We start from the raw sequence: 16,826 nt of genomic DNA on the forward strand, positions 1-16,826 counted from the left end.
GCAACTAGCGCGCACATACGAGCGTACGAGATCATGCAAACTACCAATGCAATGCTCGGGCCCAACCACCCACAATATACCGTGCGAGGCGGAGAAATTCCCAAAAATTCTCGCCCTCACTTCTATCATGATTTTTTACGTCATGGAATGCCTAAAGAATATAATGCAGGTGCACTGTCGGCCCTTCTAGGAAGAAAATCTCTTTCTCTGTCATAATTTTCTATCATAGAATTAGGTGTCCACCACATCCATGATGATACGTGTTTTCGTCACTACTATCGTCTTGGAAGTGTCACTTACGTGATAAAGATATTTTCATTCAGGCCAAAATGTCACGGTTGCATGTGTCTTTTTCTTGTAGTGAACTAAGGAAATACACATAGTGAAAAAAGTACAGCCTCCTCCATCCGGGTTTATTGGCAACATTGTCATACAAAGACAAGTCATTAATGTCATTAATAGACTCCAATAAGCATGCTTGATATCTAAAGCTGAGTCGTCACTTCTTCCTCTTTCTCCTCCCGGTAACATCTAGATAGGTGTTGCACTCGGAGTAAACCATATCGGAATTGATTAGAGCAATTACAATAATGGGCTTATAGCCCGTCTACATGGCACTTTTGTCTATATGGAGGAGAGATACATAAAAAATAATGGAAGTGCGCTCTCATGCAAAAGCCTAACAATATGCGTGCCCCTAGGCAAAAGTAATAAATACAATGAAAGAGAGGAGATAGGGTAAAAACTGTACTAGTCTAATAGCCAACCTCATTGTATGAGTAAGGCCTCTTCCAATGCACCAGTGCTAAGATGAGGTGCTAAGCGCATTAAAGAGTTAAGCAACTGAAGCCTCCAATGCAAATGTGCTTAACTTGTTGTGGCTAAGCATCCTTCATTTAATGATTTAGCAACTAAAGTTCTCCATGCATTGGTGGGCTTCTTTCATTTAAGTCTTTTTTTCCTAGGTTCACATGTTTGGCATTGTTTCTTCCTGGGTCACCACACTCTTCTCTCTCCTCTTAATTACCTTACCACGTCATATTTTTGCCTACATGGCAGCCTTAGCACCTGTATAAGGTGGAGCATTGGGAGAGGCCTAAGTATACATAATGACCTTTAGATGACATATCAGTTGCATGTAATCAGCAATTGATATTTTATTAAGCATGCTCTTAAATGGATCTCGGGGAAGGAAGAGGTGTCGCCTCATATTTCAAAGAACTAAATTTTAGAGATGGATCTTGTAAACCTAGGTGGAGATGGAGGGAATAGTTATTTAGCTTAGAGAAAATCAACCTCCTTGGAGCATCTCTAGCCAATCCCCTAAACGACTATAGAGGAGTTAAAAAATCCAGTTTTACTCTCTAACCCATAGTTTAAAAAACCAGACGGGACCGGCGGTCGGATCGGAAAAAACTGGAACCGGCGTTCCCGGCGGTTTTTAAGCGCAACACGCCGTTCGAGCAATCAAACTAGAAAAAAATCGACCGAACCAGGCGCTTTTTCAAAAAACCGGTGAACCGGGCGGCTCATAGAAATCCGGACGGTTCGATATCATTTTTTGAGAAGCCCCTCAATGACCTGTTTTCATGCGAACAAGTAAGGGGTAGAATTGGAAAGGGAAGAAAATCCCTCTTTTAGTAGGGTTTTGGCCGAATTAGGAGAATTTATCTCGATTCTGTCCACATACAAACCCTATCGAGCGCAGCCGGCCCCTCTGGTGCCACCCTTTCCGAGTGCCATGGCGCGGTGACGCCACCTCTCACTCGCCGCCCCGCGCGGCAGCAACAGGCCAACAGCCCGCGCCGCCACTCTTAAGCCCCGCTGGGGAGTGGGGCTGCCGCCGCCTGGTTGAACTGGCCTGGCCAACTCTAATCTCCCTCCGCTCCAAACAAATCGGCCAATCCTCCCTCTGGTTGTCTCCCTCCATTCAAGAGTCTAGACCAGGAGCAGTCGAGCATGAGGACCAAGACATTCGACTGTCACCTTCGATTACACATTTTTTATCTATTGATTGTGGTGTGTGTGTGTGTGTATATATATATTATTTTATTTATTAAAAATTGACAATCAAACTGGTGAACCGGTGGTCTGATCGGTAAAAGCTTGAATCGACAGCCATGCCAGTTTGATTACCGGTTTGGTTTTTAAACTATGCTCTAACCAGCATCTACCCGAAGTACTAAATTGTATAGAGGAGGAAAAACTTTACCCCACTGCCTGCAGGCGCCTATTTTTAGTCGGCCTCCATCGCTCGGTGAAAAAAATCTTCTCCCCTCCCCGGCCGCACCCACCCACCCCAATGGCGCATCTACTCCCGTGCCACCCTTCCTGCCTCCGCCGGCCACCACCTGCCAACACCGATGCTCCGTAGGACCCGACGCATCCCTCGTCACCCAGATTTGGGCCTCTCTTGTCGTCGTTGGCGCATAAATTGGCGGATCTATGGTTCTCGCAGCCGGCGCCAGAATTGACGCATCCATCCACCAGCCCCGACGCCTTTTTTCATGGATTGGACAGGTATCGAACCGCATAGCCTATGCAACGAGCGCCGCATATCGGTATGGCCTCCTTCTCTAATGCTCGGGTCTCACTCGTTGACTGGCCACCGTCACAGCCATGCCCAGCGACCGTTGAACGGGCTTGGCACTAGCCGAGCAGCTCGCCGGCTCCCCGCTGCCGGTTATCAAGTGTGACCACTACCCACGGCTAGTGTTGCGCCAAGTTTCGAGCACGCTGAAGCATCTAGCGTGGGTGTTCTTCAAGAGTGAAAAGGATGGGGTGAGTACTTGTTGCTACGGTTTGCTCAAAAAGTATGTAGGATGAGATTTCTATTGAAGTGTATAATTGTGGTTCTAGTTTTTTCGATTGGTTCTCTTAGCGAAGAATTGGTGAATTATGTTCTGTGGTGTTTCAAGATGACGTTCAATAAAATAAAAAAATAGTGAAGTTTATTTCGGTGGCCAAAAATGAACGAATTTGATAAAATAAATTACTCCACTAAATTTAGAAGATCAATTAGGTCCGATCAAAATTTAATGGAGTAAAAATAGTCCATTAATCTTTACTCGGCGGTTTACTCGTCTATTTTTCAGGGAGATGCTCTTAGTTTAGAAAAAGAGTTCTGCTAAAAAAACCAATCAAAGTGTTGTGCCTCTAGTTTTAAGCAAAGACACTTAGTAAATCCGAAGAGAGAATATGCATATACCACAAGCACACACAATTAAAAAACATTTTTGATTCCCTAGAGTGAAGGGGTCGTAGACCAAGAGAGAGAGAGTAGAGAGAGAAAGCCCTGGTCCCAATTCCCCATCTCGCTTCAGCGTCTACTGCTAGATGGAGTAGTATTAAATGTACTAGCAGGCAGCTCACTCCCGCAAGGCTCCCCTTCATCTCACCCTGCTCCAAGCCTCTCTGTCGCACGCATCCCACCCCACCCCACCCGACCGCGTCGAGTCGAGTCCAATCGATGGAGCAGCAGCCTGTGGCGGCGGCGGCGATGGAGCCGGAGGTACCGGCGGGGCTTGGGCTGACGGCCGCGGAGTACGCGCAGCTGCTGCCCACGGTGGAGGCGTACCACCGGTACGCCGTGGGGCCAGGCCAATGCTCCTCTCTCGTGGCGCAGCGTATCGAGGCGCCGCCAGCCGCCGTCTGGGCCATCGTCCGCCGCTTCGACTGCCCCCAGGTGTACAAGCACTTCATCCGCAGCTGCGCGCTCCGCCCAGACCCCGAGGCCGGCGACGAGCTCCGCCCGGGCCGCCTCCGCGAGGTCAGCGTCATCTCCGGCCTCCCCGCCAGCACCAGCACCGAGCGCCTCGACCTCCTCGATGACGCGCGCAGGGCCTTCGGCTTCACCATCACCGGCGGCGAGCACCGCCTCCGCAACTACCGGTCCGTCACCACCGTCTCCGAGCTCTCCCCGGCCGCGCCCGCCGAGATCTGCACCGTCGTCCTCGAGTCCTACGTCGTCGACGTCCCCGACGGCAACAGCGAGGAGGACACGCGCCTCTTCGCGGACACCGTCGTCAGGCTCAACCTCCAGAAGCTCAAGTCCGTCGCCGAGGCCAACGCCGCTGCCGCCGCGGCCACGCCCGCGCCGCCGGCAGAATAACGGCGGCCGGATGCTGTGATACTCTTTGCTTTTTCTCGGGAGGGGGTTGCTTCGAATTGACGCATGCAGGGGTTTCGAATAGGTGTGATTCCTGAGGTGCTGCCTGTAATAAAACTCTTTCCATGGACTCCTCCATCCCCTTTCTTTTCCTTTCCTTTGGAATTCTTTCACCTTTCTGTCGTGCTTGCAATTGGAATTCAACTTTGCATGTCCGTGATTCATAGCTCGCTACTACTAGATGATCAAGCAGCTTATTACTTATAGCAGTACTACTCAATGTTCATTAGCTTGATTCATACTCTAGCCCTTGTTGATCAATAATGATGATGATGAAGAATTAGTACCTGCTGATCGATGATGATGATAATAATGTTAAATGGCTGCATGATTTAGTGGAAACGAAACGAAACTACGAGTGCTCTAAACTGTAGAGGCTGAGACGATATTACTGTGAATGATTGTCTTGAGATGCTTGTTTAGTGGGTGTAGTTTTTGTCTCTTTCTTGTCATGTTTTTCTGTTGCCTGTGCTCCGGGATGCATGCATCATTGTTTCTGTTTGGAACCGGCATGAAAACACAGTGGCGATCGACACTTGTTGCTTCTCCGGTTCCCTGGAGTAGAAAACAACACTTCCATTTTCCCAGGTCACACTGCAAAATTTGGTGAATTTATCTCCAGCTTGTGTATATCTGAATATGTTATGAGCGACTGTAGCAGTCATGTCATGTGATCCATTTGTGTTAGCCGAGCCTTCCAGAAGCCATCCATATCATGTGATGAATGCTATTGCCAAGCAAGTTTTTACTCATATATTTTTTACGATCAATCCATTGCTATTGTTATGTTGGTGCTTAAAGATTCAGACATGGAAGAAGAAAGCCAGTACAGTAGCAGCAAGAATGCAAGATGCTCATGAGACCCAGCGAGCATCTTCTTTTCTTTTTTCTTTTCAATCAATCTGTCAATCTCCTCCTTTCCGGAGACAAATCAGTTTGGAACTTGCTACAAGTGAAAAAACGAAAACTTTCGCAAAAAAAAAATGAAAAAACGAAAGATGCAGGCCGCCAAAGAGCTCACTAATGCAAATTAGGTGCTCCACTTGCCATCAGTGGGGTTCCCCCTCCACCAATCCCCTTGCCCCATTGTCAATTTGGCATCATCATGATTCATGAAGAAAGGAATAATGACTAGATCTTCCTCCCATTTCCAGTTCCATATAGTACATCGCCCCAATTCGGATTCTCTCTCTCTCTCTCTGATCAACATCGGCATATCACGTTGACAAGCTTCTGAAGAGACGCAGCGCGGCACCATCAGCGGACGTCTGCTGATCGGCAGCAATGGGAGCAGGCAGGCCCCTGGGTTTCATTGATGGTGGTGGTGGTGGGCGCCCGGCGCCGGCGTCGGGGACGAGACGATCGAGACGACGACAGAAGCATTGAAGGCGTAGCGATGGATGGCGTTTCACATGGCGCTGTCTTTCAGACGGACATGGACCTGACACTCGCTCATCCACTTGCGCAACTTGCTTGCCCCCAATAATCAAAGCCAGAAAAGACTCCACCTTTTATTCTCCCTTTTTCTCTTACGTCCAGGAGAACGGACTCCGACCTTGTTTTAGTAATGGAAAAAAGAAAACGCTTTATATTTCACCCCGCCCCGCCCCTACACGCTGATCAATGGACAAAATGCAGTAATTGGTCGAGAAGATGGCTATTTTCCCTTTCCTCTCTCCAGATGCAATATCTGATCAGCGAGTCGCAACCAGATTGGGTCAGTGTCTGATGGACTAGTAGCAACTACTGTTGACTGCTTCTGCTTTTGCTTGAGAGGAACACTGCAGAGAAATGCAAGATAAAAAAAAATGAAAATACGCAGTCCCAAAAATGAAATGGGGTGAGAGAGGCTCGAACTCTCGACCTCAGGATCACTCGCTTTAGCTATGAGACCTACGCGCTAGCCAACTGCGCCACCACCCCGTTGTGATGACGTCTGGTCCTCAAACTATAAGTACAGGATGCTGTAAACCAGTTCTTTAAGCTCATGGACGAACAAAAGGGTAGTTCTGAGTTGTGCCAAAAGAGACCCAGCACCATTTCTTTTTTCTGTCAACTTGGACGGAGTTGAACTGCGAGCCAGGCTTGAGGTCAGCAGCGTCCATCACCACCCCATTCCTTTTGAACGGGGGAAGGAATCACTAGCTCCTACTCCTAGTCCTACTCCTACAGCATACGGATGAAGATGAACCAACCTGTCCTGTACTGCGTACTATGAACCTCAACCGTGCCATGAGACGAGAGTCGTCGAGGCGACACATGGTTAGGATTCCACATCGTGTTTGTCTGCGATTCTCTTCCTGTAGGTTACCCGATCAGCTACACAAGATAAGATGAGAGCATCTCCACTCGCGCCCCCAACAGCCCCCCTAGGGCGTGTTTTTTTCCGGCCCATTTTTTGGCCCGGTGATCCCAGGGCGAACCTAGTGCACCGCGGGGGGGGGGGGGGGGGGGGGGGGCTTGGGGCTTCGGCGAAAGGGAAACGGTGCATGGGCCACCACTGTCAGGCGAAAAACGTTTTTTCCACCTCCAGATTCGCCCCCCGCGCTCCCTACCCCTTCTGCCGTCGTGCCGATCCCGGCGCCGCCCTCCTGCCCACCGTCGCTAGAAAGGCCATTTCCCTGCCGAGAAAGAGAGGGTTCACCGCGGTAGCCTCCACCCCGCTCCTAGGCGAGCTTTTCCGGCGCTCCGGCCATGCAAGCGGGGATACCGGCGGTTGCACGCCTACCACACCAGCCAGGTGTTCGGCGATTTGTCTGCTCGGCGGTGGACTCGGACGAGGAGGAGGCGTTCGCGGCGCTGCTGGAGGAGGAAGCCGATGCCGACACCCAGGACGAAGAGCACCTCATAGTCCTCGCCGCTGTGGTCGGCCTTTTTCGCAAGCAATGCAAAGCCGCGGCGAGGTGGCTCGGCGCCGGGCCGGCAAAAGGCAAAGCAGAGGCACCGACTGGAGGGCTATTGCTTGCTCTACACCGACTACTTCGCCGACGCTCCACTGCACGACGAGAAAGTATTTCGGCGCTGTTATGGGATGAGCCGAAAGCTCTTCCTCGGGATTGTGAATTCCATCCGGGAGTTTGACAGCTACTTCAAGCGCAAGAAGGATTGCACCGGCACACTTGGATTCACCTCACTCCAGAAGTGCACGACAGCTATGAGGATGATGTCATACGGAGCTCCCGGTGATATATTGGAAGACTATGGACGCATGGCCGAGTCCACCACCATTGAGTGTTTGTACAAGTTCTGCAGGGCAGTGGTGGCAGTGTTTGGACCACAATACTTGCGATCACCCAATGCTGAAGACACTGCTTGGATCCTAGCACAGAATGCAGCAAGAAGATTTCCTAGGATGCTTGGAAGCATCGAGTGCATGAATTGGGCATGGAAAACTTGCTTGGCAGGGGATGTACAAAGGCGCCATAGGAGCTTGTAGTGTGGTACTTCAGGCAGTGGCCACACAAGACCTCTGGATTTGGCACTCCTTCTTTGGTATGCCAGGAACTCAGAATGACATCAACGTACTACAGTGCTCGAATGTCTTTGCCAAGCTTGTTGAAGGTCATGCTCCTCAGGTGAACTTCGAGGTCAATGGGCGCCACTACAACAAGGGATACTACCTAGCAGATGGCATCTCTCCGACATGGTCCACATTTGTGAAGACTATCTCAAACCCCGTGCCAGGAGGTAGGAATTCCTACTTTGCCAAGTGTCAGGAGGCTTGCAAGAAGGATGTCGAGCGGGCATTTGGTGTGCTCCAATCTTGATTTGCTGTTGTCCGGTACCCCGCTCTGACCTGGTCGAAAGATCAAATGTGGGAAGTCATGACTTGTTGTGTCATCTTGCACAACATGATCATTGGGAGCGAGCAGGAAGAGCCAGTGTTTGACACTGAACCATATTACAGGCAGGGTCCTCTTTCCCAAATTGATCACCAACTACCGGCAACCTGGACTGCCTTCCTCAATATGCGTCAGGAGATCCGAGACCCACAGGTGCATCAAGAACTGCAGCATGTTCTGGTGAAGCACCTTTGGAGGATCAAGGGCAATGCCTGGCTCGACGTGTGATGAAATATAAGTTTTTATTTTGTGTTCAAATTATGAGTTTGATTGTCGAACTATTTGATTTGTATTGATTTCTGTGATGAACTATGTGATAAAAATTAGTTTGTGTTGAATTTGTGCCCAAGCACGTCGAAATTGGGCTGAGATTGGGCCAATTTGTGCCGAAAGTAGGCCGAAATCGGCGGCTGGGGGCGATTTTGGGTCGGCGACTGGGAACCATAGCCCCCCACGCCGAATTTATCGGCGGTTGGCCCCTAGGCGGCGCTATTTCAAGCCCCTAGGGGGGTGAACGACTGGAGATGCTCTAAGGGAGCTAGGTAGATGTGGGCAGTGTGGGGAAGAGGAGAACACTTCACATGGAAGGCTGGGAAGCTCCTCTGTGGACCCAGGGCAACAGGAGACAGACCATACGGTGGCAATGCACAACGAAACTGATGATATATGGGCGTGTTTGGTTGCCTGCATTTGGCCCAACCAGACCCACGCGGAAAGAAATCGGTCTGTTTGGTAGCCCTCATACACTGTTCGTGTTGGGGAACGCAGTATTTCAAAAAATTTACCTACGATCACGCAAGATCTATCTAGGAGATGCATAGCAACGAGACGGGAGAGTGTGTCCACGTACCCTCGTACACCGAAAGCGGAAGCGCTTAGTAACGCGGTTGATGTAGTCGAACGTCTTCGCGATCCAACCGATCCAAGCACCGAACGTACGACACCTCCGCGTTCAGCACACGTTCAGCTCGATGACGTCCCTCGATCTCTTGATCCAGTTGAGGATGAGGGAGAGTTCCGTCAGCACGACGGCATGGTGACGTTGATGATGAAGTTACCGGCGCAGGGCTTCGCCTAAGCACTACGACGATATGACCGAGGTGTGTAACTGTGGTGGGGGCACCGCCACGGCTAAGAGAAGACTTGGGTGTGCCTTTGGGGTGCCCCCTCCCACGTATATAAAGGGGGGAGGAGAGGTGGCCGGCCCAAGGGGGGCGCCAAGGGACTGCCGGTCCAAGTAGGATTCGACCCCCTCCTTTCCTTTCCGGAGAAGGGGGGAAGGGGAAAGAGGTGGAGGAGAAGAAGGAAAGGGGGGCCGCCCCTCAACCCTAGTCCAATTCGGTTTGGGCTTGGGGGGCACGCGCCTCCACCTGGTCGCCGCCTCCTCTCTCCACTAGGGCCCATGAAGGCCCATTAACTCCCCAGGAGGGGGGGGGTTCCGGTAACCCCCGCTACTCCGGAACTTATCCGAAACAACCCGAACCATTCCGGTGTCCGAATGTAACCTTCCAATATATGAATCTTTACCCCTCGACCATTTCGAGACTCCTCGTCACGTCTGTGATCTCAGCCGGGACTCCAAACAAACTTCGGTCATCAAATCACATAACTCATAATACAAATCGTCATCGAACGTTAAGCGTGCGGACCCTACGGGTTCGAGAACTATGTAGACATGACCGAGACATATCTCCGGTCAATAACCAATAGCGGAACCTGGATGCTCATATTGGCTCCTACATATTCTACGAATATCTTTATCGGCCAAACCGCATAACAACATACGTTGTTCCCTTTGTCATTGGTATGTTACTTGCCCGAGATTCGATCGTCGGTATCATCATACCTAGTTCAATCTCATTACCGGTAAGTCTCTTTACTTGTTCCGTAATGCATCATCCCTCAACTAACTCATTAGTCACATTGCTTGCAAGGCTTATAGTGATGAACATTACCGAGAGGGCCCAGAGATACCTCTCCGAAACACGGAGTGACAAATCCTAATCTCGATTTATGCCAACTCAACAAACACCATCGGAGACACCTGTAGAGAATCTTTATAATCACCCAGTTACGTTGTGACGTCTGATAGCACAGAAGGTGTTCCTCCGGTATTCGGGAGTTGCATAATCTCATAGTCAGAGGAACATGTATAAGTCATGACGAAAGCAATAGCAATAAAACTAAACGATCATTAATGCTAAGCTAACGGATGGGTCTTGTCCATCACATCATTCTCTAATGATGTGATCCCGTTCATCAAATGACAACACATGTCCATGGTTAGGAAACTTAACCATCTTTGATCAACGAGCTAGTCAAGTAGAGGCATACTAGGGACACTCTGTTTGTCTATGTATCCACACATGTACTAAGTTTCTGGTTAATACAATTCTAGCATGAATAATAAACATTTATCATGATATAAGGAAATATAAATAACAACTTTATTATTGCCTCTAGCGCATATTTCCTTCAGTTCGGTCCGCACCGTACGAAGCTTAAAGCACCTCCTAGCCAGACCCGTCTGCTACGCCCGAATCGGCAGTTTCTAGAGAGCCAGGCTCGGCCGAAGCACGGGAGGGGATCGCGGAATTGAGCTCGTGCGACCAAGGAGATGATGCGATCTCGCGCGCGTCTCCGAAAAATTGGAGGGAGGATTTCGGGATCACCTCCCGACGATTCGATCACCCCTATTTAGCCCCCTCTTCTCACTGCCCAAAGTCCCGCCACCCTTCTCCCCCCTTTTGAGCTTTCCGGTCGACGTGCATTGGCACCGACAAGCAGGTAAGTGGCGCTCCTTCACTGGCGGGTGGTCCATGGCGGCGGCGACTCCTGTCCTCAACTTCTCCGACCGTTCCCGCGTCCACCTCGAGCTGTAGCCATGGCCTCTATGAGTTCAATCACCCTCTTCTCTCTGTTCGTTGTAGCTGGATCTGAGGGCATGTGGCCGTAGGGTTCAATGTGCAAGCATGTGGTAGGGTTGATTCGTGCAGTTCATGTGCTATGCTTACTGTCAATGCAGTAGATTGTGATGCTGTGGTAGCTATTGATGGTGAATTTGTAGCATGGTAGAGTAGTGTGATAGTGATGAACACAATGGATTCATAGCTAGTTGTCATGCGTGCTCCTCCTTCCATAGATCGTCTGGTACTGTGCGTGTTATGCTTACAGTCAATGCGTGCTACGATTGTAGAACATGACCACGCACACCCAAGATCTTATTCAGGCCCTTGCCTTGTCCGACAGCCAGTACGGTGTGTCCTATGTCGAGGACTCCTAGCCCCCCAGATGGGCATATGCCTCCTAATTGAGATGTGTTTGAGTATCACCCGCTGGTTCTCTTTTTGTGCTAGTTGTGCTCATTGAGCCAGCTACTGCTATTGTCGCTGCACTGATGGCAGCCGCAAAGGCAAAGAAGGATGGTAGGGGGACAATATGAAGTGGCAGCCGTTCATGTCCACCTTTGTGCTTAACAAGATGTGTGAGCTCATCTCTAGTGGAGTTAGGACTGTCAAGGGCTTCAAGGAGGTACACTTGAACACTATTGCGAAGCAGGTGTTTGAGTTCTATGGCCAGGAGGTGACTGCCACCCAGGTGTACAACCACCTCAGGAAGTGGATAGCTCGATGGATCCAAGTGACCAAGCTCAGAGACCTTAGAGGCGCCTCATGGGATCAGAACACTTGTTCGATCATTCTAGAGGCAGAGCAGTACACCGGTCATGTCGCGGTTAGCTCACTGCCCCCTTGTTTTTCACACTGACTAGCATTGCCTACTCGCAACTAACAACGCTTGTGCTTCTTTCTTAGGACCATCCCAAAGACCCTGAGTTCCTCAACACACCCATCCAGAACTACAACCAGATGCAACATACCTTCTCCTTTGGGCTGGAAACAGGCAAGCATGCCATGGACTCCGGTTAGCCTCTCGGTTCTCCCATGTCGGAGTTCCCAGGCACCCCGAACGTAGAGGAAGTCCTTGATGGACCTGACAAGCCATTTGAGCATGTCCCTGTGCTTAATAGGAAGAGGGGCGACCTGATGAAGGAGGAGATCAGTGTCTTCACCAGCATGACTGAGGCCGTGTAGGAGGTGGCAATCGCCATTAGGGAGAGCAAGTCCGTCGAGGTCCACCCTGACCTGTACATCACCGTCATGGAGCAAGGTGGCTTTAGCGATGAGGCTCTCATGTCAGCTCTGAGCCACCTGCTAGATAACAAGGCCCAGGGTGTGGGGTTTATTTCCATGGCAGACGCCCACAGGGTGCTCTAGCTTAGGAGCTGACTGGGCAAGCACTACTACTAGAGCTTGCTGCTGGTTACCGCGTGCATGATCGGTGATGGCGATGGCAACAAGGACGAAGATGACGATGACGACGTATATTTTGTGTAGGTAGGGCTTGAAAACAATTTGATGGTCTGTATATTTTGGTGAGATGGTGTATATTATGAAGGAAATATGCCCTAGAGGCAATAATAAAGTTATTATTTATTTCCTTATATCATGATAAATTTTTATTATTCATGCTAGAATTGTATTAACCGGAAACATAATACATGTGTGAATACATAGACAAACAGAGTGTCACTAGTATGCCTCTACTTGACTAGCTCGTTGATCAAAGATGGTTATGTTTCCTACCCATAGACATGAGTTGTCATTTGATTAACGGGATCACATCATTAGGAGAATGATGTGATTGACTTGACCCATTCCGTTAGCTTAGCACTCAATCGTTTAGTATGTTGCTATTGCTTTCTTCATGACTTATACATGTTCCTATGACTATGAGATTATGCAACTCCCGTTTACCGCAGGAACACTTTGTGTGCTACCAAACGTCACAACGTAACTGGGTGATTATAAAGGTGCTCTACAGGTGTCTCCAAAGGTACTTGTTGGGTTGGCGTATTTCGAGATTAGGATTTGTCACTCCAATTGTCGGAGAGGTATCTCTGGGCCCACTCAGTAATACACATTACTATAAGCCTTGCAAGCATTGTAACTAATGAGTTAGTTGCGGGATGATGTATTACGGAACGAGTAAAGAGACTTGCCGGTAACGAGATTGAAATAGGTATCGAGATACCGACGATCGAATCTCGGGCAAGTAACATACCGATGACAAAGGGAACAACGTATGTTGTTATGCGGTCTGACCGATAAAGATCTTCGTAGAATATGTGGGAACCAATATGAGCATCCAGGTTCCGCTATTGGTTATTGACCGGAGAGGTGTCTCGGTCATGTCTACATAGTTCTCGAACCCGTAGGGTCCGCACGCTTAACGTTACGATGACAGTTATATTATGAGTTTATATGTTTTGATGTACCGAAGGTTGTTCGGAGTCCCGGATGTGATCACGGACATGACGAGGAGTCTCGAAATGGTCGAGACATAAAGATTGATATATTGGAAACCTATGTTTGGACATCGGAAGTGTTCCGGGTGAAATCGGGATTTTTCCGGAGTACCGGGAGGTTACCGGAACCCCCCGGTAACTTAATGGGCCTTATTGGGCCTAGGTGGAAGAGAGGAGAGTAGGCCAGGGCAGGGCCGCGCGCCCCTCCCCCCAGTCCGAATAGGACAAGGAGAGGGGGGCGGCGCCCCCCTTCCTTCCTCCCCTCCACCTTTTCCCCCTTCCTCTCCTAGTCCAACATGGAAAAGGGGGGAGTCCTATTCCCGGTAGGAGTAGGACTCCTCCTGGCGCGCCTCTCCTCCTTGGCCGGCGGCCTCCCCCTTGCTCCTTTATATACGGGGGCAGGGGGCACCTCTAGACACACAATTGATGAACGATCTTTTTAGCCGTGTGCGGTGCCCCCTCCACCATATTACACCTCGATAATATCGTAGCGGTGCTTAGGCGAAGCCCTGCGTCGGTAGAACATCATCATCGTCACCACGCCGTCGTGCTGACGAAACTCTCCCTCAACACTCGGCTGGATCGGAGTTCGAGGGACGCCATCGAGCTGAAAGTGTGCTGTACTCGGAGGTGCCGTGCGTTCGGTACTTGATCGGTCGGATCGTGAAGACGTACGACTACATCAACCGCGTTGTAATAACGCTTCCGCTGTCGGTCTACGAGGGTACGTGGACAACACTCTCCCCTCTCGTTGCTATGCATCACCATGATCTTGCGTGTGCGTAGGAATTTTTTCGAAATTACTACGTTCCCTAACAGTGGCATCCGAGCCTGGTTTTATGCGTTGATGTTTATGCACGAGTAGAACACAAGTGAGTTGTGGGCGATATAAGTCAAACTGCTTACGAGCATGTCATACTTTGGTTCAGTGGTATTGTGAGATGAAGCGGCCCAGACCGACATTACGCGTACGCTTACGCGAGACTGGTTTCACCGTTGCGAGCACTCGTTGCTTAAAGGTGACTGGCGGGTGTCTGTCTCTCTCACTTTAGTTGAACCGAGTGTGGCTACGCCCGGTCCTTGCGAAGGTTAAAACAGCACCAACTTGACAAACTATCATTGTGGTTTTGATGCGTAGGTAAGAACGGTTCTTGCTAAGCCCGTAGCAGCCACGTAAAACTTGCAACAACAAAGTAGAGGACGTCTAACTTGTTTTTGCAGGGCATGTTATGATGTGATATGGTCAAGACATGATGCTATATTTTATTGTATGAGATGATCATGTTTTGTAACCGAGTTATCGGCAACTGGCAGGAGCCATATGGTTGTCGCTTTATTGTATGCAATGCAATCGCCATGTAATTGTTTTACTTTATCACTAAGCGGTAGCGATAGTCGTAAAAGCAATAGTTGGCGAGACGACAACGATGCTACGATGGAGATCAAGGTGTCGCGCCGGTGACGATGGTGATCATGACGGTGCTTCGGAGATGGAGATCACAAGCACAAGATGATGATGGCCATATCATATCACTTATATTGATTGCATGTGATGTTTATCTTTTATGCATCTTTTCTTGCTTTGATTGACGGTAGCATTATAAGATGATCTCTCACTAAAATTTCAAGATAAAAGTGTTCTCCCTGAGTATGCACTGTTGCGAAAGTTCTTCGTGTTGAGACACCACGTGATGATCGGGTGTGATAGGCTCTACATTCAAATACAACGGGTGCAAAACAGTTGCACACGCGGAATACTCAGGTTAAACTTGACGAGCCTAGCATATGCAGATATGGCCTCGGAACACGGAGACCGAAAGGTCGAGCGTGAATCATATAGTAGATATGATCAACATAGTGATGTTCACCATTGAAACTACTCCATCTCACGTGATGATCGGACATTGTTTAGTTGATTTGGATCACGTAATCACTTAGATGATTAGAGAGATGTCTATCTAAGTGGGAGTTCTTAAGTAATATGATTAATAGAAGTTAAATTTATCATGAACTTAGTACCTGATAGTATCTTGCTTGTCTATGTTAATTGTAGATAGATGGCCCGTGCTGTTGTTCCGTTGAATTTTAATGTGTTCCTTGAGAAAGCAAAGTTGAAAGATGATGGTAGCAATTACACGGACTGGGTCCGTAACTTGAGGATTGTCCTCATTGCTGCACAGAAGAATTACGTCCTGGAAGCACCGCTAGGTGCCAGGCCTGCTGCAAGAGCAACACCAGAAGTTATGAACGTCTGGCAGAGCAAAGCTGATGACTACTCGATAGTTTAGTGTGCCATGCTTTACGGCTTAGAACCGGGTCTTCAACGACGTTTTGAACGTCATGGAGCATATGAGATGTTCCAGGAGTTGAAGTTAATATTTCAAGCAAATGCCCGGATTGAGAGATATGAAGTCTCTAATAAGTTCTATAGCTGCAAGATGGAAGAGAATAGTTCTGTCAGTGAGCATATACTCAAAATGTCTGGGTATAATAATCACTTGATTCAACTGGGAGTTAATCTTCCGGATGATAGCGTCATTGACAGAATTCTTCAATCACTTCCACCAAGCTACAAGAGCTTCGTGATGAACTATAACATGCAAGGGATGAATAAGACAATTCCCGAGCTCTTCACAATGCTAAAGGCAGCAGAGGTAGAAATCAAAAAGGAGCATCAAGTGTTGATGGTCAATAAGACCACTAGTTTCAAGAAAAAGGGCAAAGGGAAGAAGACGGGGAACTTCAAGAAGAACAGCAAGCAAGTTGCTGTTCAGGAGAAGAAACCCAAGTCTGGACCTAAGCCTGAAACTGAGTGCTTCTACTGCAAGCAGACTGGTCACTGGAAGCGGAACTGCCCCAAGTATTTGGCGGATAAGAAGGATGGCAAGGTTAACAAAGGTATATGTGATATACATGTTATTGATGTGTACCTTACTAATGCTCGCAGTAGCAGCTGGGTATTTGATACTGGTTCTGTTGCTAATATTTGCAACTCGAAACAGGGGCTACGGATTAAGCGAAGATTGGCTAAGGATGAGGTGACGATGCGCGTGGGAAATGGTTCCAAAGTCGATGTGATCGCGGTCGGCACGCTACCTCTACATCTACCTTCGGGATTAGTATTAGACCTAAATAATTGTTATTTGGTGCCAGCGTTGAACATGAACATTATATCTGGATCTTGTTTGATGCGAGATGGTTATTCATTTAAATCAAAGAATAATGGTTGTTCTATTTATATGAATAATATCTTTTATGGTCATGCACCCTTGAAGAGTGGTCTATTTTTGTTGAATCTCGATAGTAGTGATACACATATTCATAATATTGAAGCCAAAAGATGCAGAGTTGATAATGATAGTGCAACTTATTTGTGGCACTGCCGTTTAGGTCATATCGGTGTAAAGCGCATGAAGAAACTCCATAATGATGGACTTTTGGAATCACTTGA

The 16,826-nt window shown here is 48.7% G+C and overlaps 1 protein-coding gene and 1 non-coding gene across 2 annotated transcripts; one reads left to right on the forward strand and one right to left on the reverse strand.

Annotated features, from left to right (window-relative positions):
- The first annotated feature begins 3,238 nt into the window (after positions 1 to 3,238).
- LOC109733528 (abscisic acid receptor PYL10) lies at positions 3,239 to 4,451 on the forward strand. The gene has a single exon (XM_020292750.4). It carries the CDS (start codon positions 3,470 to 3,472, stop codon positions 4,109 to 4,111), a length of 642 nt encoding a protein of 213 aa, XP_020148339.1. The 5' UTR covers positions 3,239 to 3,469; the 3' UTR covers positions 4,112 to 4,451.
- A 1,553-nt stretch (positions 4,452 to 6,004) lies between these two features.
- On the reverse strand, positions 6,005 to 6,091 carry TRNAM-CAU (transfer RNA methionine (anticodon CAU)). Its single transcript is given in 2 exon segments — positions 6,005 to 6,040; positions 6,054 to 6,091. It is a non-coding gene; the product is annotated as a tRNA-Met (tRNA).
- Between the last annotated feature and the right edge of the window lie 10,735 nt (positions 6,092 to 16,826).

The sequence above is a fragment of the Aegilops tauschii genome, chromosome 1 (assembly GCF_002575655.3).
Source record: "Aegilops tauschii subsp. strangulata cultivar AL8/78 chromosome 1, Aet v6.0, whole genome shotgun sequence".
Lineage (NCBI taxonomy): Eukaryota > Viridiplantae > Streptophyta > Magnoliopsida > Poales > Poaceae > Aegilops > Aegilops tauschii.

What these genes read in the sequence shown, in the direction of transcription:
- LOC109733528 (XM_020292750.4), top strand. Translation starts at nt 3,470, where the DNA reads ATGGAGCAGCAGCCTGTGGCGGCGGCGGCGATGGAGCCGGAGGTACCG.